The following is a 23,431-nucleotide window of genomic DNA, read 5'->3' as shown; positions in this document are numbered from 1 at the left end:
ATAAGGCAAGTACATGTGTTCTGATCAGAATATCAATATATTACTTAATGAATAATTTTAACTTGGACTAGAAATATCATTGTCAGAAAAAGGAAAATAAATTTTGGTAGGGTAAGAAGAAAATACTAATACTGGGAAAATTGAAGACACAGATATGGTGGTTATACACTGCCAAAAGAGGAGAGGAAGAACAGAAAGGGGGATAGAGGAGCACTAAAAAGATATTTTTCTTACTTCTCATGTGCTGCTGATAAATCACAGAGCTATATCCAAAGAAATAAAAGTACTATATCTCAAGAGGTTATAGTCTCTAGGGAACTGATACTACAACAGTAAGTATGGAGATGAAGTTACTTACTGGGAAATGTGATGAAAGCCTGTCCCCTCATTCGTCCAGTCATCATTTGGAATTGAATTGGAGGTCCCTTTTTCTCTTGGAACCGAGCGAATAATGACACAAGATCTCTTTCAGTCACCCGAGGGCTAAGATTCTTCAGGTATAACACCTAATGTAAATTGAGGATCAACAGAAATATCACATGAGGTAGGTAAGGCAACACTTTCATTATGGTTAGAAATGTTTTCATATAAAATTTATGGATTGAACACATTCATCTAATTTTATTCTCTGCACAAAACTTTCTAAAACTATAGGAACTTTAAAAAAGCAAACACAAACCAAGAAGGTAAGGAGAATAAGGAAAGAAGGCAATGATAACAGTATTCTGGAAACTGGAAAATAACTGGATGTATAGGAAACAACTCAGCACACTCCATAAATCTTCATATTAAACCAGCAGTGGGGGATAAGCCAAGAATCCACATCTCTACTTAAGAATCCTCAAACAGTTCAGAAATTGACAGTTTCAGCTATCTCTGAAAATGGATATGAAGAGATGGGGTTAAAATAAAGTTGGTACACTGAAACCTATTTAAAAACTAATTTGATCTTTAAATACTTCCTTTACAATATGCTACTGGGTAATGGCAATTTGCTGATCCTGGTAGAATACCGTAGGTTCATTGTTGGAATATGAATAATGCCATAACATAACTGAGGATATGAATATTGTTTCTGAAAGCAAGGAGACTAAGAGAAAGAATACATACTTAATGCAGGTCCTCCCTGGTCTTTTCCCGCCATTTGGCTCCTAGAATGCTTGAAGTACCCTCACAAGAAAAATTTGGTTAGAGAAATGCAAATCAAAACTACCCTGAGAGTCTATCTCACTCAAATCACAATGAGAATTATCAAGAGTACAAGTAACAATAAAATGTTGATGAGGATGTGGGGAAAAAGGGAAATTTATGCATTGCTGGTGGGACTACAAATTGGTACAGCCACTCTGGAAAGCTCACTGGGAATGGAACCACCATTTGATCCAGTTGTCTCACTCTTTGGCATATACCCAAAGGACTTAAAATCAGCACACTACAGTTACTCAGATTCAGTGTTTTTAGCAGCTCAATTCACATTAGTTAAACTACAGAACCAACCTTGATGCCCTTCAACAGATGAATGAATAAAGAAAATGTGGTACATATACACAAAAGAATTTTACTCAGCCATAAAGAAGAATGACTTTATGCATTTGACAGTAAATGGGTGGATCTGGAGACTATCATGCTAAGTGAAATAAGCCAATCCCAAAAAACAAAGGCCAAATGTTCTCTCTGATATGTGGATGCTAACACACAACAAGGGGGTAGGGGAAGAACAGATGTTCAGTGGATCAAACAAGGGAATGAAGGGAAGGGAGGGGTGATAGGAATAGGAAAGACAATGGAATGAATCTGACATAACTTTCCTATGTACATATATTAATACACCATAGTTAATCTCCACATCATGTACATCTACAAGACTGGGATCCTATTTAGAATAAGATATACTCCATGTCTGTATAAACATGTCAAAATTGGGCCTACTGTCAAATATTAGTAAAAAGAACAAATTAAAGAAAAAAGAAAGCGTTTGGAACAGACTCCTCTGGGGAACTGATAAACTCCAAGAGGAAAGATGTAAAAATACTGACTTGGGATGGAAAATTTCTCTAACAAATGACACAGCCAGACCATTGTTTTTCTCAGGCTAGGGACCAAACTCAGGACCTGGCAAATGCTATCCAAACACTCTACAACTGAGCTATGTCCCCAGTCTCTCAACTAGAATACCTTAAAATGAAATTCAAAGTTTATATGGGCCATTCACGTTCTTGGATCTCCCAAACAGCTTTTTAGTCCTTATTCATAGATATAAGCATGGATTATCAGGCATCTGAGGGAAAACTTCTAATGTGAAAGACAGAGAACAGAACAAAAAGAAAAGGAAAGAAAGAAAATGGGGAAAATCAGACACCACAGAGGGAGAAAAATATTTCAAAAAATTGTAACTAATACCCTCAGAGAAATAATACAAAATATTCTATCAATTAGAAATGGGATACTATTTTAAAAATCTAAGAGAAGAAAAGAGCTATTTTATGTGATTGAATTTAAGCTGCTAAAACAGGCTATTATGTCTATAATAAACACAGAAGAAAATGAGAAAGGAATCAAATCATGTCACTACGAAACCAAAGCATAGGCTGGGGCTGGGGCTCAGTAGTACAGCACTTGCCTCCCATGTGTGAGGCACTGGGTTCGATCCTCAGCAGCACATAAAAATAAATAAAGATATTTAAAAAAACAACAAAGCAAAATAAGCTAAGCAAAAATGAACCCCAAAGAGGGAGAGCTAAGGGAAAAGAGAAATAAAAGAGCTACAAAACACAAATAAAACAATTAACAATTGGCTACAGCAAGCTTTTCCCTATCAATAATTAAGTATAAATGGATTAAAGCTACCAAAAGACAGAGTGGCCAAATGGGTAAAATAAGCACAATCCAACTTTATGCTAGCTAAGACACTCATTTAGATAAAAGGACACACATCGGCTCAAAATGAAAAGATGTAAACAAAATTTCTATGCAATAGTGAGAGTAGTGGTAGACATATTTATATGACAAAACAGACTTTAAGTCAAAAACCATCACTCAAACAAAGAAGGACATCATTTAATGGATAAAGGGTCAATTCAACAAGAAGATATAAAAATGACAAATATAAATATGTGTGTATGGATGTATATACACCCCAAATCAGAGCACCTAAATAAATGAAACAGTGACTGTAATAGGGGGAAATATAATCAGCATCACAATAACAGTAGGAGATTTCAATATCCCACTTTCAATAATGGGACAGAATACCTAGATATAAGATCAATAAAGAGAACTGAGGGCTGGGGTATAGATCAATGGTGGAATGGTTGCCTAGATTCACGAGGATATTAGGTTCCATCCCTAGCACCAGAAACACATATAAAAACTAATAAAGAAACAGAGGACTTGAACAACAATTAAGGTCAAATGGTTCTAACATGTATGTACAGAATATTCCACACACTCCCAATAGAATATACATTCTTCTTAAGTGCATAAGAAATACTTACCAGGACAGGTCACATGTAATATCACAGAACAAGTCTTAACAAATTTCAAAAGTCTGAAATAAAACTAAGTATCTTTTTGGATTGCAATGGAATGCAACTATAAATCAATAGCAGAGGAAAACTGGAAAATTACAAATATGTAGAAATTAAATATACATGTTCTTAATGATCATTGGGTCAAACAAGAAGTCAAGAGATATTAGGACATATTTTGAGATAAAGTGAAAGTACAATATATCAAAACTTACAGGATGCAGTAAAAGCAGTGCCAAGCTGGAATTTTATAATGATACATATCTAAATTAAAGAAAGATCTCAAATAAACAACCTAATTCTACACCTCAAGGAAGTAGAAAAGGAAGAAATGACCAAGACTAAACAAAGCAGAAGAAGAGAGATAATAAAGTTTAAAGTGGAAGTGAATGAAATAGAGAACTGAAAAAACATCAATAAGCTAAAACTTGTTTTGAACTGACAACATTGGCAATCATTTAGCAGACTAAGAAAAAATTCAATTCACAATAGCCTCGAAAAAAATAAAATACTTGGGAATCAATCTCACAAAAGAGGTGAAAGACCTCTACAATGAGAACTATACAACACTAAAGAAAGAAATTAAAGAAAACCTTAGAAGATGGAAAGATCTCCCATGTTCTTGGATAGGAAGAATTAATATTGTCAAAATGGGCATACTACCTAAAGTGCTATACAGATTCAATGCAATTCCAATTAAAATCCCAATGACGTACCTTACAGAAATAGAGCAAGCAATTATGAAATTCATCTGGAAGAATAAGAAACCCAGAATAGCTAAAGCAATCCTTAGCAGGAAGAGTGAAACAGGGGGTATTGCAATACCAGATCTTCAACTTTATTACAAAGCAATAGTAACAAAAACGGCATGGTATTGGTACCAAAATAGACAGGTAGATCAATGGTACAGAATAGAAGACACGGACACAAACCCAAATAAATACAATTTTCTCATACTAGACAAAGGGGCCAAAAATATGCAATGGAGAAAAGATAGCCTCTTCAACAAATGGTGCTGGGAGAATTGGAAATCCATATGCAACAGAATGAAACTAAACCCATATCTCTCACCATGCACGAAACTAAACTCAAAATGGATTAAGGACCTCGGAATCAGACCAGAGACCCTGCAGATTATAGAAGAAAAAGTAGGTCCAAATCTTCACCTTGTTGGTCTAGGACCAGACTTCCTTAACAGGACTCCCATAGCACAAGAAATAAAAGCTAGAATCAACCACTGGGATAGATTCAAACTAAAAAGCTTTCTCTCAGCAAAGGAAACTATCAGCAATGCGAAGAAAGAGCCTACAGAGTGGGAGAATATCTTTGCCAATCATACTTCAGATAGAGCACTAATCTCCAGAATCTATAAAGAACTCAAAAAACTCTACTCCAAGAATTCAAATAATCCAGTCAACAAATGGGCTAAGGAAATGAATAGACACTTCACAGAAGATCTACAAGCAATCAACAAACATATGGAAAAATGTTCAACATCTCTAGTAATAAGAGAAATGCAAATCAAAACCACCCTAAGATTCCATCTCACCCCAATTAGAATGGCGATTATCAAGAATACGAGCAACAACAGGTGTTGGCGAGGATGTGGGGAGAAAGGTACACTCATACACTGCTGGTGGGGCTGCAAATTAGTGCAGCCACTCTGGAAAGCAGTGTGGAGATTCCTTAGAAAACTTGGAATGGACCCTCCATTTGACCCAGCTATCCCACTCCTTGGCCTATACCCAAAGGACTTCAAATCTGCATACTACAGAGATACAGCCACATCAATGTTCATAGTTGCTCAATTCACAATAGCCAGACTGTGGAACCAACCTAGATGCCCTTCAATTGATGAGTGGATAAAGAAACTGTGGTATATATATACAATGGAATATTACTCAGCCATAAAGAATGATAAAATTATGGCATTTGCAGGCAAATGGATGAAATTGGAGAATATCATGCTAAGTGAGATAAGCCAATCTCAAAAAGCCAAAGGACGAATGATATCGCTAATAAGTGGAGGATGACACATAATGGGGGGGAGGGACGGGTTAGTGTTAGGGTTAGAGTTAGGGTTAGGGAGGGGGGCAAGTATGGAGGAAGGAAGTACTGTATAGAGGGTAAAGAGGGGTGGGAGGGGTGGGGGGAAGGGAAAAAATAACAGAATGAATCAAACAACATTACTCTATGTAAATTTATGATTACACAAATGGTATGCCTTTACGCCATGTACAAACAGAGAAACAACATGTATCCCATTTGTTTACAATAAAAAAAAAGAAAAAATTCAAATAAAAGAAAATAAGAAATGAAAGGGAACACATTACAACTAATATCACAAATTAAAGGGTTTATAAGAAATGACTATGAACAATTACAGAACAACAAACTGGATAACATAGAAGGATAAATTCCAAGAAAAAAAACTACCAAGATTGAATCATAAACAAATTGAAAACTGAACTAGATCAGTAATAAGTTAGATTAGTTCAATAATAAAAAAAATTCCTAACAAAAAAAGCCCAGGCCAGATGGTTTCACTGGTGAGTTTTATCAAATGTTTAAAGAAATAATGTGAATTCTTCCCAAACACTCACAAAAAATTGAAGCGGAGGGAATACTTCTGAACTCACTCTATGAGACCAGAATCACCCTGAAACCCACAGAGAAAACAACAGTGTAAGAAAAGCACAGGTCAATGAACATAGGTGCAAAAATCCTCAAAAAAAAAAAAAAAAACCTACTAAAGTGAATTCAACAGCACATTTAAAATATCATACACCATGACCACATGGGATATATTCATGGGTTGCAAGGATGGTTCAACCTACCAAAGCCCATCAGTGTGATACTGCCCATTAACAAAACAAAAGAGTTTTTAAAAAGTCACATGATTATCTTGAGATGCAGACAAAACATGTCAAAATTCAACAACTGTTTCATGATAAAAACTCTCTAAAAACTAGTAATAGAAGGAAATTATCTCAACAAAATTAAAGCAATTTATGGAAAGCCCATAACAAACACCACATTCAAAAATGAAACACAGAAGATCAAGAACAAGGTAAGGGGCTATGGTTGTGGTTCAGTGGTAGAGCACTTGCCTAGCACATGTAAGGCACTGGGTTTGAACCTCAGCACCACATAAAAATAAATAAATAAAATAAAGGTACTTAAAAAATCACTTGTTAAAAAAAGAACAAGATCAGAATCCCTTATCTTGCTACTTTTATCCAATATAGTACTGGAAGTTTTATCCAGAGTCAATTAATCAATACAAATTAAATAAATGCATCCAAATGAGAAAGAAAGAAAATTGTATCTGTTCACAGATGAACTGATCATACACATAAAAAACACTAGAGACTCAACAAACATTTAGAATAAACAAATTCAGTAAAGTAGGAGGATACAAAGTTAACACAGAAAATCAGTTGTACTTTTTTTTTCTTGTACTTTTTTTTCTTTTTGCAATGTTGGGGATCAAACCCCCGGTTTTTTACATACTAGGTCAGTACTGTATCACTGAGCTAAACCCTCACCCACAGTTGTGTTTCTATATACTAACAATGAACAATACTAAGAAGAAATTAAGAAAACATGTGTAACAGCATCAAAAAAGAATACTGAGGAATTAATTTAACCAAGGAGGTGAAAGACTTATACACTGAAAACAGCAAAATGTTATAGAAATAAAGGAGATACAAATTAAATGGAAAGATGCCCTATGTTCATAGAAACACTATTTTTCAAATAGTCATACTACCAAAGTGATTTGTAGAAATTTCTATCAGAATTTCAATGCCATTTTAAACAGAAACAGAAAAAAAAAATTCCAAAATTCATACAGAGCTACAAATGTTCCCAAAGAGCCTAAATAATCTTGAGAAAAAACATATCTAGAGACCTCACAGTTTCTTAATTCAAGATATATCACAAAGTTACTGTAATCAAAACAGTATGATAATGGCATAAACAGATCTATAGACCGATGGAACAGAATAGAGAACCTAGAAATTTCTGCATCTATAGTAAACTGATCTTCAACAAGTATGCCAAGAACATAAATTGAGGCAAATATAGTTTTTTCAACAAAATGTAAAGAAAACTAGATATTCATATGCAAATTTATAAAATAAGTTCCTTATACCATATAATCAAGTCAAAATGGATTAAATATGTAAATGTAACACCAGAAAATTATAAAATTCCTAGAAAAAAACCCAGAAAGTAAAAACTTCCTAACACTTATCTTAGCAGTGATTTCAATATGATGCAGCAAAAGCAAAAACAGACAAGTAGAACTATATCAAACTAAAACAGTTCTGCAAGGGGCTGGGGTTATGGTTCATTGGTAGAGTGCTTGCCTGGCATGTGTGAGGCACTGGGTTTGATCCTCAGCACCACATATAAATAAATCAAATAAAGTAAAAATAAAGGTCCATCAACAACTAAAAAAAATAAGAAAAAAGTCCTGCAAAGCAAAGGAAACAATAGAGTGAAAAAGCAGTCTATTAGATAGGAAAATATATTTGCTAAACATACAAGGGGTTAAAATCCAATATATATAAGGAACTCCTGCAACTCAATAGCATAAAACAAAATAACACAAATAAATATGGGCAAAATACTTAAAAACATATTCTCTAAAGAAGACATAAAATGACTAATGGATATATGAAAAGATTCTCAATATTATTAATCACCATAGATATGCAAATCAAAACTACAAGGAGGTTATCACCTTACACCTATTGAGATGGTCACTACTTTAAAAAACCTACAGAATAGTAAGTGCTGGGAAGGATATAGAGAAAGTGGAACCCTTGCACACTGTTGAAGGGAATATAAGATAGTGCACCTGCAGTAGAGAACAATATGGAAGTTCCTCTGAAAAACAAAAAATATAACTATCATATAATCCAACAATCCCATTTCTTCTTATTTATGCAAAGGAGTTGAAATCAGGATCTCAAATAGATATACACACTCCCATGTTCACTGCTGCTGTATTCACAATAGCCAAGAGGTGGGTATAATCTCAATGTTCACTGAAAAATGGATAAGGAAAAAGTGGCATATACATACAATGGAGTATTTTTCAGCCTTAAAAATAAGAAAACCCTGTCATATGCTATAACACAAACAAACCTTAAGGATTATATGTTAAGAGAACTAAGCCCCTCACAGATGGAAAAATATTGCCTGATTCTACTTTTATAAAGTACAAAAAGTAGTCAAACTCAGAGTAGAAAACAGAATGGTGGTTGCTAGGAGATAGAAGGGGGAAATGAGGAGTTGAGCACAATGGATATAAAGTTTCATTAATGCAAGATAAAAAAGTTTTCTAGATTTGTTGCATGACATTATGCTTATAATTAACAATACTGTATTAGACACTTAAAATTTGTTAAAAGGGTAGATTCATTGTGTCTTTAAACCCAATAAAAAGAAGATGGAGAAAAAATATTTTATATATTTACCATTAATTATACCCTTTTTTAAGATTAAAGGAATAAGGAAGAATTCAGACAGGAACAGTAAAAGCAAATAGCTAAAAAGGGAAACAACTTACATGATATAACCACTAAAATGTATGAATAAATATATATGAATAAACATATTAAATAATGCTAACAAGCGGAATCTTTATCTGAAATTTTTTGGATTTTTTTGATTTTTATAGACTGCATTTTGATTCATTATAAATAGGATACAACTTTTTGTTTCTATGGTTGTGCATGATATAGATTCATACCATTCCTATAATCATACATATACATAGGGTAGGGTAATGATGTCTGTCTCATTCTACCACCTTTCATATACCCCCATCCCCTCCTCCCTCTCATTTCCCTCTACTTAATCTAAAGTTCCTCCTTCTCTCACTTCCCATCCTCCCTACCCCCATTATGTATTATGATTTACTTATCAGGGAAAACATTTGGCCTTTGGTTTTTTTGGGATTGATTTAATTTCACTTAGCATGGTATTCTCCAACTCCAACTATTTACCTGCAAATGCCATAATATTATTATTCTTTATTGCTGAATAATATTCTGTTGTGTATATATACCAGTTTCTTTATCCATTCATCTGTTTAAGGGCATCTATGTTGGTTCCACAATCTAGCTATTGTGAACTGAGCTGCTATAAACATTGATGTGGCTGCGTCACTGCAGTATGCTAATTTTAAGTCTTCTGGTTATAAACAAGAGTGGGATAACTGGGTCAAAAGGTGGGTCCATTCCAGAGTGGCTGCACCAGTTTGCAACTCCACCAGCAATGTAAAAGTGTACCTATTTCCCCACATCCATGCCAACACCTATTACTGTTTGTTTCTTGATAACAGCCATTCTAATTAAGATGAAATTTTAGAGTAGCTTTAATTTGCATTTCTCTAATTACTAGAGATGTTGAACACTTCCTCATATATTTGTTAATCGCCTGTACATCTTCTGTAAAGTGAACGGCATGTAAATGGCATGGTACTGGCACCAAAATAGGCAGACCAATGGTACTCAATAGAAGACACAGAGACAAACCCACAAAAGTACAGTTACCTCATACTAGACAAAGGAGCCAAAAGCATACAATGGAGAAAAGATAGTCTATTCAACAAATGGTACTGGGAAAACTGGAAATCCATATGCAGGTAAAATGAAATTAAACTTCTATCTCTCACCCTGCACAAAACTCAACTCAAAATGGATCAAGGACTTAGGAATTAGACCAGAGACTCTGCACCAAATAGAAGAAAAAGTAGGCCTGAATCTTCATCATGTTGGCTTAGGACCAGACTTCCTTAACAAGATTCCCAAAGCATAAGAAATCAAAGCAAGAATCAGTAAGTGGGATGGATTAAAACTAAAAAGCTTTTTCTCAGCAAAGGATACAATAAATAATGTGAAAAGAGAACCTACAGAGTGGGAGAAAATCTCTTCCACATGCATTTCAGAGAGAGCACTAATCTTCAAAATTAATAAAGAACTTACAAAAGTTTACATCCAAAATACAAAGAACCCAATAAATAAATGGGTCAAGGAACTGGACATTTTGTCTGAAAAATTTAAATACCTGGATGTTAACATTTAGCATTTATGTTTGTATCTTAAAGGTAAGGCCATAGAATAATTGACTTGTGATTCATTTCAATAATTTCAGGTGAACTTACATATTGGCTTTCAAATACTTATACTTATTTGGCATCACCAAATTAAATAACTACAGAAAGAAGTATGTGAAAACATACTCCAAGTTTCTCTCCCATTAGGAAAGATCCGTACTAAGTATGTTCCCCTTGACATGAAAATTAAAAAAAAAAAAAGGGCTTCTGGTCTATGTAGCTCTGTCAGTTCTTGCTTGGATGCATGCTCCGCACTACAAAATATACATATACACAAATACATACCTATATACATGTGTGCATGTATGTGCATAGCCACAACATGCATACATATTGATATGTGTGTGCATATATTTACATATATATGATATTCCAAAGATACTGCTAGGCTCCAAAACAAGATAAACATACCTGTGAAACAAAAAGAAAATCTCCAAGCAATAATAGAGGATGAAGTTATTCCTGGTATGCCTATACAATGTATTGTTTTGTTTGTTTTGAACTTTAACATACAGTATAAATGACATTATATTGTATGCATTTTCTGCAGCTACCTTTTAAAGAATCCATATAAAAGTCAGTTTTAGAACAGTTCTAGATTAACAGAAAAATTGAAAAGATAATAGAAAGCTCCCATATACCCCACACCCAGTTTCCCCTACTATTAATCTTACATTAGTATGTTACATTTGTTATAATTAACAAACTAGCATTGATACATTATGATTAAAGAAAGTCCATAGTTTATTTGGATTTCCTTCATTTATATGTAAATGTCATTTCCTGTTTCAGGATCTCATATAGTTGATCAAGTCAAATGAATTGATGCTCCTCTTGGCTCTGTCAGTTTTTCAGATTTTTCTTGTGTTATAATGATTTTGATAGTTTGAGGGAGAACTGCTATTTTATAGGATGCCCCACTATAGAATTTTTCTGTTTTTTTTTTTTCATTGTTAGACTAGACTTATGAGTTATTGGGAGGAAGACAACAGAGGAAAAGTACAGTTTTGTTCACCTATCAGGCACACATACTATCAACACTGATATATGATTGTTGATGTCATAAATGTCAAGTGGCTAAGGAAGTGTTTGTCAGATTTATCCATTATAAAATTACATTTTCTGACTTTTTATATTGTATTCTTTGGAAACAAGTTGCTATGAGAAATTAAAAACTAAGTAGTAAGTAGTTATGATACCCCTACTGGAGGTAAAGTATTTGCGTAAATTATTTGAAATTTCTTTTCACAAGAGATTGATCTCATCACCTCCATTTAATTTATTTTCTCAATCACTTATTTTTATCACTTGAACTCATGGATATTTTATACTTTGAATTATTATACAACATTAATTTACTTTGTTGCACAAATAGTTCTAGCTTTGATCATGGGAAGTTCTTTAATAGGCTTCTGCATTCCTTTGATGTACTCCCCAGCAAGGGTTTTATGCTGTTGTTCTTTTTAGTACTTCTTTACTTTCTGACACTACAAGATGCACAAGACTCATCCTGTATACTTCTTGCCCGAGTACTAGGAGCAGCCATCTCTCCAAGGATTCTTGGTTCCTTTTATTAGAGAATGATCTTAAAAGCCAATAGTAATTCTGAGAAAGCTCACTGCTACTGCAGTGTCCTTTCAGTTGGGCTTGCTTGGCCCACAGAGCAAAAATATGTGTTTATATAACTCTCTATATACATATAAATATTTCCGTATATAACTATCAATATCTATATTAAGTTAAATGACAGTTCATATTGATGTCCCAAACAATAAAACCATTACCACATGGATCATTCTAGCATCCTCCCTTCACTTATCTGTAAATTTCAAAGTGAAAAACCTGGCTCCCACCATCTCTCATCCATTTACTTAATTGTTCCACTCAATTATGCATGTAACAGCATCAGCATTGCTAATAAGTGCTCCGACTGGATCTTATTAACTAGGTTACAATGCTTATGTGCAGTTCTGTTTGCCTTCAGGTTTCCAGACTACATTTCCCAAGATACTCAGGTCAGCACCCTTTCCCCCAACCCTTCAATAAGGTTGTTTCACACATATGTAATACAATTAGATTATCTTTTCACAGTCTGCATTTTTCCTGAGATACCTCAAACTCCAAAATAATTTTTAAATACTTGTACACATTAAGAATCACTCTTTATACTCTACAGTTTTAGGAGTTTTGGCAAGTGCATGTTTTGCCTCCACCATAGTGTATCATGCACAATAATTTTACTCCACTAGAAATCCCCCATGCTTCACATACTGCTTCCCCTTTCTCCTTAAACTCTTGGCACTCACTTATCACTTTGGTGCCTCTAGAGTTTTGTACTTTCCAGAATATCATATAATGAAATCATACAATGTATATAGTCTTTCTAAGCTAGTTTCTTTCATTTATTGATATGCATCTAAACTTCTTCTATGTCTACGTGTCTTGACAGTACATTTCTTTTTTAGTGCTGGATTACATTCCACTGTATAGATGTACCATAGGTGACTGTATCCATTCACCTATTGGAGAACATCTGGATTGCTTCTAGTTTTTGGAAATTAAGAATAAAGCTTTTAATAAGCCAGTTTTTGTGTACACATAGGGTTTTATTTTCAAATCTACTGGATAAATACTAGGAGTGCAGGGTAATATGATAAAACAATGATTTGTTTTATAAGAGACTGCCAAATCATCTTTCTAAGACGTTGTACAATTTTACAATCCCACCAGCAATGAACAGGATTTGGTATTGTTAGTTTTAATGTCTATTTTAACCATTATAGTAGGTGTGTAATGATTATCTATTGTTCTTTCGCAATTTCTTGATGACATATTCTGATGAGCTTCTTTTCATGGGCCTATTTGCCATGTATGTATCTTCTTTGATGAGGTGTCTTTATCTTTTGCCCATTTATAAGTTGAGTTGTTCATTTTATTACTGTTGAATTTTAGGATTTTAGTGCATATTTTGGATACAAGTCATTTATTAGACGTGTTTTGCAAATATTTTCATCTAGTCTGTCACATGTCTTGATACTCTTAAGTATCTTTCATGTACAAGTCTATAATTTGAATAAAGTAAATTTACCTATTTTTTCTTACATAAATTGTGTTTTTGGTGTAATACCTTAAAATGCATTTCCAAGCAAAAAGTCACTTAGATTTGCTGCTGTTTACTTCTAGAAGTTTTGTAATATTGTGTTCTACATTTAGGTCTATGGCCCATTTTGAATTAATTTTCATTAAGGTTGAAAGGTTTATGTCTCTTTATTTATTGCACGTGAATATCCAGTTGTTCTGGCACCATTTGTTGAAAAGACTTTCCTTTTTCCATTTAATTATCTTTGACAAAGATCAGTTCACTACCCTTGTGAGGGTTTAATTTTGGGGATCTCTATTCTGCTCCTCTGATTTACAGTAAGTCTTGTAAGTCATTACATAATGTCTATCCTCCAACTTGGTTTTTGTTTTTTTAGCATTGTGTTGGATATTCTTGATCTTTTGTATTGTCATAAAAAAAAATTAGAATCAGTTTGTTAATGTCCACAAAACAGCTTGCCAGGATTTTGATGGAACTGTGTGGAATCTATAGATTAATTTGGAAAAAATGGATATATTAACTATACTAGTCTTTTAATCTGTGAATGTTAAATACCTCTGCATTTACTTTGATCTTTTAAAATTTTTTCAGAGTTTTACACTTTTCTGCATATAAATTCTATATATATTCTGTCAAATTTATACCTAAGTCTTTCATTCTTTTTGGTGCTATTATAAAGTGTTGTTTTTAAATATCAAATTCCAATTATTAATTTCTGTTACATAGGAAAACAATTGACTTTTGTATATAAACCTGCATCTTCCAACCAATATTCACTTACCAGTTTCAAGTTTTTGTCAATTCTTTGATTTTCTACAGATAAGAGATGTTGCCTGTGTGTAAAGTCAGTTTTATTTTTTCCTTTGCCAATCCACACATTTAAAATTTTTTTGTCTTATTTCACTAGCTAGTGTTTCCTATACAATGTCAAAAAGAGGTGGAGAGTGGAAACATTCTTGCCTCCTTCCTGAGAGAAAGGAGAAAACATTAAGTTTCTCATTATTAATGATATTATCTACAAGTATTATAGATATTCTTTATCAACTTGAGGATGTTCTCCTCTACCCTGGTTTGCTGAGTTTTTAATTATAAATGGAGGTTAAGATTTTTAAACACACACATACACAAACACATATATGATACACACATATACATACATACACACATATTGCATTCTTCCTCACTATCCCTTATATTGCTGTTATTCATCTCACTTTATCCATATGCTAAAATCATCCAAAACATTGTTATAATTACTTTGAAAAGTTAATTATGTACTTTTAAAATGAGAAAATAAAAAGATTTTATTTAACTTTCATGTATTCCTTCTCTTATGCTCTTTCTTTATGCAGATATGAGTTATTGATTTGTACCATTTTCCTTCTCTTTGGAGAATATTTTTTGGTGACAAATTCCCTGTTTTTGTCTGAGAAATTCTTTAGTAATTTTCCTTCACTTTTGAAGGTTCATTTTTCTGGATACAGAATTCTAGGTGGGTGAGTATTCCACCCCTCTCAATACTAATATTTCTTGCCTGATGAGAAGTCTTATAAAATTCTAACCTTTGTTCCTATATAGGTAAAAAGTTTATTTTCTCTGGCTCTTTTGAAACTTTCTTTTCTGTCTTTGGTTTTCTGTAGTTTGAACAAGTTATGCTTAGGAGTAGTTTTTGATATTTATCCTGCCTGATGTTTTCTAATTTCCTGGATTTGTGGTTTACTGTCTGCCATTAGTTTCAGAAAATTTTCAGTCATTATGACTCCAAAATTTTCTCTTTATTTTTCTCTTTTTCTCTTGGCATTCCAATGAGGCATATGCTACTCCTTTTGGAATCGTCCCACAGTTCTTACATATTGTGTTCCATTTGTTCTATTCTTTTTTTCCTTTGTAATCCAGCTTGGGCAGTTTCTACTGCCCATGTCTGCAAGCTTACTGTTTCTTTCCTTTCTCATTTTCAACCTACTCATGAGTCTATCAAAGGGCTCTTCATTTTAGTTGCAGTGTTTTATTTCTAGCACCCCCTTTTGATTCTTTGAGTTTCTACCTTTCTACTTCCATTAGTCATCTGCTCTTGCATACTCTCTAGTTTTGCAAATAGATTCCTTACTATACTAATCATAGATATTTTAAATTTTATATCTGCTAATTCAAAAACCTGTGTCAGGGCTGGGATTGTGGCTCGGTGGTAGAACACTCCGCTAGCATATGTGAGGCACTGGGTTCTATCCCCTGAGCAACACATAAAAATAAATAAAGGTATTGTGTCCATCTACAACTTAAAAATATTTTTAAAAAACTTGTGTCGTATCTGAGTTTGGTTTGCATACTTATTTTATCTCCTCAAGTATGTGATATTTCTTTAAGCATGCTTTATAATTTGTGGGGAGAAGGGGGCTGGAAAGCCAGATATGAATTATCAAGTAATAGGAGTTAGTCTATAGGACCACTGGAAGTAAAAGTCATTAAAACATGGGGATCACTTTAGATTTCAATTGCCAGGGATTTATCACTCCCACAATACTCTGTATTCTACCTCCAGTAATTTGTCAGTTATTGCTTATCTGTTCCTATCAGTTTATGGTTCCAGTGTCTTCTATTCCTATAAGCAGATATGGGATGTGATTTCCTATAATTGTCTGTCTCCCTAGATTTCAGAGTCATAGTTTTGCCCTATGACTGATTTTCTGATGAGTCCAGGAGAAGTGATTGATTTTTAGTTCATTAAGCTATTTCTTCTTGCAAGAGTCTAACATTTTTTTGTAAGTTTCCTGTAATTCTATTTTATTAATTCTCTATTGTATAGTATTCATTTTGTGAATATACCCTCTTAATCCATTGTCCAAATGATGAGCATGTATGTTATTTGTAAATGATGCTATAAGTACCCTTGTGAAATCTATTGTTCATGTGCAAGAGTTTTTCTACAATAGATGGCCTAGAAGTATGACTGCTGACTGATAGTGTTGGAGTGTCTTCAATTTTACTAGTTATTGTCATGGTGTTCTTTTGTCATTCTTGTCGTTCTTTTTAGATATATACAACAGTAGAGTGTATTTTGACATATTGTCTTGGTGTTTTTGAAAGGGGGTGTACACATTTATATTCTGTCAATGGTATTTCAGAATTCTTATTCCACATGTTCACCAACATGTGGAATTTTCATGTCTTTAAAGTGTATGCCAATATACTATTAAATGGTATTTATCATTTTTGTATACCTTTGTTTATTTTTATGCAGTGCTGAGGATTGAACCCAGTGCCTCACACATGCTAGACAAGCACTCTACCATAAGCTACAACCACAGCCCATCATTTTATTTTGCATTTTCTTGATTACTAATGAGTCTTCTTAAATTTATTGGCCACTCAATTTTCCCCTCTGTTAATTGCCTGTTTATATATTCTGCCCATTTTTAATAGGCTGTGTGTTTCTCACTGATTTGTAGAGAAGAGTTTCCTTAAAATGACTCAGAAAAAGCACAAAGCAACAGAAAAAAATAACAATAATTAGATAACATTAAAATGAAAGTCAACAAAAGACACCACAAACAATATCAAAAAGGTAAGCTACTTACTGCGAGAAGATATTTACTAAATCAAGTATTTGTGTCTAGAATTTTAAAATAATCCCTATAAATAAATATGGAAAAATGAACAAAGGATGGGCAAAAGAATGGAAAAGCTAACTCAGAGGGTTGATGAAGGTCTAATGTATGAATAAAAGTAAAACTTCACTGGAAATCAGGAACATGCAAATTAAAATAATGAGATATCATTTCAAACCTAGTAGCCTAGCAAAATTAAAAGTCTAATACTATAAAGTCTTTGCAAAGATGTGAAGGGGAATCTCTGAAATCCTGCTTGAAGATATGCATATCCTGTATTATAGTAATTCCACTCCTAGGTAATAATGTAGAACAGTAACTCTTAAAATGTCACTCTCAGACCAGCAGCATCAATATCTCCTGGGAACTTGTTGGAAATATAAATTTTCATGCCAGAGCTATTGAGTCAAAAATTCTGGGGGTGAAGCCAGCAATCTGTGTTTTAGTAAGTCCTTTAGGTGATTCTGATGCACACCAACAACGTGAGAACCACTGCAACTGAGTGACACTTGTGCAACTTTTTTGACTGAGAGCTACAGGAAGAACCTTATTTTACATCATGGCTCACACACATCTCTACCTCTCTCCCTCTTGCTTGCTCTCATTATTTCTCTCTAAGAACACACACACACACAACAAAATAAAAGTTTTAAGAAATTATTCTAACTGCATAGGTCATATTTTGTTTAAGAATCTGTTTAAGAAATTGTTTTAAGAAATTATTCTAATGGCATGGGTCATATTTTGTTATTTTGCATTATATTTTACTTGATTTAAAAAAGAAATTGATCGTAACCTACTAATTTTAATCTAAGTTTGAAAAACACTGTCACTGAGAATCTCTTGCATATGTAAAATGAGAGATGCACAACATTTTTTACAGAACTATCTGTAATAGCAAACTAATCAAATGGACAAATTGTCAGGAAAATGGATAAATGAATTTTAGTATATTTCTACAATGTAATACTAAATCATTCCTCGTATCATTAGAAATAAATTTGAAAAACATTGCACATATTGAGTCAAAAAACAAGATATATAAAGATATATAGTGTATGACTTTGTCTATGTAGTCTTAAAATATATAAAACTATATGTTGTGCATGAATACAGATGTTCTTTGACTTACAATGGGGTTATGTACCAATAAACCCATTGTAAGTTGAAAATATCTTAATTTAAAGATGCATTCAATATACGTAAACTGTGGAACATTATAACTTAGCAAAACAGTTCACTGTAGAGTAATCAGTTGTTTCCCCTTATGATTGCATGGTTGACGGTGCTGCAGCTTGCTGTGACTGCCCAGCATCACAAGAGGGTACTGTACTATATATCAATAGCTTAGGGGAAAAAACAAAACTCAAAATTCAAAGTACAGTTTCTATTGAATGCCCACTGCTTTCACATAGTCTTAATGTCAAAAATCATAAGTTGAGCCATCATAAGTCAGAAACCATCTATATATAGATACATAACAAAGACATAAGAATGTTCACAGGAATGGAAATAGCAAATTCAGGATAGTAATTATCTGGAAAGGTGAATGGGATTGGTAAGGGATACATGGAAGTCTTCAGGTGTATCTATAATGCTTCAGTTTTTTTGATTAACAAAATATGGAAACTATTAAGACTTGATAAATATGGCTGCTAGGTACACAGGTGTTTGCTATATTATTTTATATGACCTTTAATAAATTAAATAAAAATCAAGCTACCCTTGAACAAATAGCAAAAACATTAGGAATTCAAACACTAAAACAAAAGTACTTTAATGTCCCTCATCCACAATGGCTTTAAAAAAAAATCAGGAACAGTCAGAAACTGGCATTATTCTTTTGTTTTATATCTTGAATTAGACACAGTATAGTAATCCTTTAAGGGCTTGTGTTGTCTTATTGGATAACATGGTAATGAGTTTTCCATTTCAGATATTACATATACATACCATGGACATGAAATAATGATTTGATCTGTAAAACAAGGATAATACATAATGTTAATTTGTTGCCAATTTCTCAAAGCTCAGAGGATCTATGTTTTCATTTTGCTTCTTCTCTTAAAGAAACTTAAGTCATTTGTCACATGGAAGTCAGGCAGAGCATTCTGGAAAACTCACATGTTAACCAACAGTTAACTCTACTTACAACCAGGTGGTCAATTATTATTGACTAATTCCAGAAGCATCATGGCTACCAGTTATGGTGGTCCTATGAATAATACTTGATTATTACTAGTCTAGCAAATTAGAGGTTACTTTTCCTTCAATTAAGGGCTTCTAATGGGCAGGACTAGCATGTCATAAAGATTTTGTTAAAATTCTAAGGGTAGTTTAGGACCTAAGAGAAGCGTAAAGAACATCATGGGAAATATGCTACTTATATACTATGCAGAGAATGAATAGTCAAGGTCAAGGATAAACACAATCACTATGCCTATGTCATGATCTTTGATATAATCAAACCTAATTTTAAAATATTATTTTGGAAGAGGTAAATAAAAATGAAAACAACCCATGTTGTTTTTCTTGGTTTGGCCTATACCTTGTTTGGTTCCCCTGGATTATATGAAGAAAACATAGGAATTTCTCGGATCTCTTCCTCTGACAAACGATTTCTCTGGATCTCATCTTCTGGGACAAATTCTATTGGCTGCGTCAGCTTCTTAGGCCCAGTCCAACACTGCTCAGGTGAAAAATCAATAACTTTTGTCACATGGAGACTGGGACCTTTACCCTGTGCTGCCTGTTTTCCCTTGTCCTGGAGTAATGACGGGTTCTCAGCTGTGTCACTATCACCCACTGATGTGGCTGAGACCAGTGAGTGGGAAGCAAAGGGTTCACCTCTCATAAGTTGGAACTCTTCAAGACGTTTTTTCATTATCATCTCTTGGTAAAAACATTCCAGGTTGTTCATGGGATCACCTTTGTTCTTCTTTTGGGGTTCATCTGGATCAAGACAAAGAGATAGGGAAGTTCTACAAAGCCTACCAGCACAATCTTTAACAAACAAAAATTAAAACATGGATCTCCAATACAGAAATTCTGCTGGGAAAGTCTTTACAACCTGTGAGAAATGACAATGGTATATAACTATATCTTATTACAGTGCATCTCAAGCAAGGCCAGAATGATGGCCAGGCAAGTGAGGCACCTAGGACTCTCAGGAACATGCAAGTATATGCACCTCTAACTGATGTTTGAAAAATATAATGAGTATGGCATTATTACACTTAACTAAATTGAAACAATTCCTCATTATCATCAAATACTGAGTTCATATGTAAATTTCCTTGATTATTTCAAAGATTTTTTTTTGTACTTGGTTATTTAATTCAGGATCTAAATCAGTCTTTGGATGTTATAACTCTTAAATCTCTTTCTAAAACAGTGCTCCTTCCTTTCCATCTCTCTAGCTTATTTTCTATTCCTTTCATTAATTTAGTAGAGAAATTCTATTTGTTCTGTGAACAAATGTAAGTTTCCTGATGGTGTTCACTTGTTCCTCAAGTTCCTCTATTTCTGGGCAGTTAAATCTAGAAGTATGCTATGTAATACAGGAGCCACTGGCCACATGCGTCTATTTAAGTTTTTAGTACCAATTCCTCAGTGAAACTGAGCACATTTCAAATGTTCAATAGCTACAGTGTGGCTAGTGTATACTATATTAGACATAATAGACAAAGACCATTTACATAATAAGAGAACATTGCACTGAACAGTGCTGATCTCAATGTTTGATTAGGTTTATGTTCAGTATTCCTTAGGCAAGAATCTCTTACAGATAGATGTGTCCTTTCTATTTCATTACATCATAAGGCACATAATGTTTGGTGGCTCCAATTTTAGTCATGCTGAACTTAATCAGTGGATTTAGATAGTGTTAGTCATATACCTCCATTATGAAGTTCTTACATTCACCTTTTACCTAATGAGTTTTATATCCATTGATGACTACTGCCTAGATCTATTAATTTATTAAGAGTTGCAAAATGGGGCTTTCCTAATTCTATTACTGCTTTTGTGTTTATTATCTGGAATTCTATATTCAACTTATCATCATCAACTATTTGGTTTCCCTAAATATAGTTCATATAGGAAGGATAAATGCTCAATTCTCATTATTTATCAATTATGAAACTATCTTAGAAATGTCTAATAGTTGTCAATGGTTACTTTTAGTATAATTATAAACTTTATTTAAATAGTCACTATTCTTTTTAGTAGTCAAATTATCCTACTTAAGACCAATGGGAGTTCCTGCAAATCAGCTCCTGTATTGCCTCCTGATTTTCTGGCACAGTAAGACAGCCCAAGCTTATCTTGTACATTTCTTAATCCAAACCTGTAATAACTTGACCCCTGGTTCCTTTCAATGAGAAGTGGTATTTAGAAACCAGGGTATGTTGCTACCTGTGTTCATTGCTATTGAGTTGCTGCTTGCAGGTCTATTTAGTGGGCAAAATTAACACATTTTTAAAAGAAAAATAGAACTTGAGTTCATATAAGTAATTCTAATTCAAATTTAAGATTACAAGGACTTTATTTAAACTTTTTGATTTTAGACATGTCTTACATGCTTCAGATATTAGATTTTAACAATATCAAAATTATTTAATGTCTTCCTACAACAATATACTTACAGAATTTTAAAATTTCAAATACAGTACTAATATCACTATCAACAATAAAACTACTGAATACAGTTTCTTTGCAGTTACTTTGCCTTTAGATTAAACCTCTTAGGAATATACAGGTATTAAAGTCATTTGAAGTAATTGTTTTCTCTGTGTGGTTATGCTACAGCCTTATCATTAGGATAATTAGGTTTAAGTTGTTTTTGAATTTTATGAATTTATTCCCCTCCCCACTTTTTGTGTGTGTGGTACTGGGGACTGAACCCAGGGCCTTGCCTTGTGCATGCTAAGCAGGCACTCTACTATGAGTTACATCCCCCTAGCCCTTTGTCCTTTTGTAATTACATTTTTAAAATATGTAAAACATTTACACGGATCAAAAGTGAAAACTGTTATACAGTACCTTCACAGATGTGTCACTTCCATCTCTGTCCCCTTCATCCCATTCCCTTCCTTCCCCATAAATAATATTTCTTATTAAGTTTGGCTTATGGTTCCATTGTTTCTTTTTTAAAAATATAAACAAATAAGCACACACACACAAACATACACACACATAAAATTCATTAGTTATACCCTTCTCCTTCATAAAGGTAACTTATTATAAACACTGTCCTACAACTTTTGTGTTCTTAACAATACACCCTAGAAGTAATTCCATATTAATGCATAGGGCTCTTCTTCCTTCTTGTAGTTGTACAGTATTCCATTGTGTGGATGTACAATAGTTTATTCAACTGTTCCCCTGATATATAATGGCTTTATATCCAGTCTTATGCTGTTATGAATAATGTCCTGAAACAATAGCTTTGTGTATATGGGATTTGGTACTTTTCCAGAATATCTTTGAAATAGATTCTAAGAAGTAAAATTGCCGAAACAAAGGATAAATGTGTATGTAATTTTCCTATATATTATTGGATTTTGCTCTGTAGGAGTTATACTATTCTGTAGTTCCACCAGCAAGGCATAAGAGTATTTATGGAAATATTTCTTATGACACAAAAAGCACTAACAATTAAAGAAAAGATTAATAAATTCAACTGTTAAAATTTAGAAACTTTTGTTCATCAAAAAGATGCCATAAAGAGACAGAAAAGCCAAAGAATTTTAAAAAGTTATTTACTACACAAATAACTAAAAACTTGAATCCAGGTAAATAAAAATGTCCTAAATATCAATAAGGAAAATACAACAACCATTAAGAAAATGAGTGAAAGACTGAAGAGGTATCCCACGAAAGAGGAAGTATGCATAGTCTGTAAATGTTTGCAAAAGTGCTCAACCATATTATAATTCAGGGAAATGAAAATTTAGAAGGGAATGAGATACATAGGGAAAACTGACATTGGAAAAGAATGCCAATAATACATGTCCGTGAGGTTAGAGAGCAACTGGAATCAAATGAATATACTAATGTATACACT

The 23,431-nt window shown here is 33.4% G+C and overlaps 1 protein-coding gene across 4 annotated transcripts in view; it reads right to left on the bottom strand.

Annotated features, from left to right (window-relative positions):
* The window catches only part of RBM41 (RNA binding motif protein 41), a 69,178-nt gene that overhangs the window by 11,786 nt on the left and 33,961 nt on the right, over positions 1-23,431 (bottom strand). For all 4 annotated transcript variants that reach the window (XR_013761184.1, XR_013761185.1, XM_079124417.1 and 1 more), the window contains 2 exons: positions 19,913-20,316; positions 359-506 (listed from right to left, as the gene is read on the bottom strand). Coding sequence is in view for 2 of the 4 variants with exons in the window: in XM_079124417.1 (XP_078980543.1) it covers positions 359-506; positions 19,913-20,316 (552 nt within the window). In the remaining 2 variants the exon portion in view is untranslated. The remainder of the gene's footprint in view (positions 1-358; positions 507-19,912; positions 20,317-23,431) is intronic.

This window comes from Sciurus vulgaris (assembly GCF_902686455.1).
Source record: "Sciurus vulgaris genome assembly, chromosome: X".
NCBI lineage: Eukaryota > Metazoa > Chordata > Mammalia > Rodentia > Sciuridae > Sciurus > Sciurus vulgaris.
This window is presented reverse-complemented; position numbering and strand designations above follow the sequence as displayed.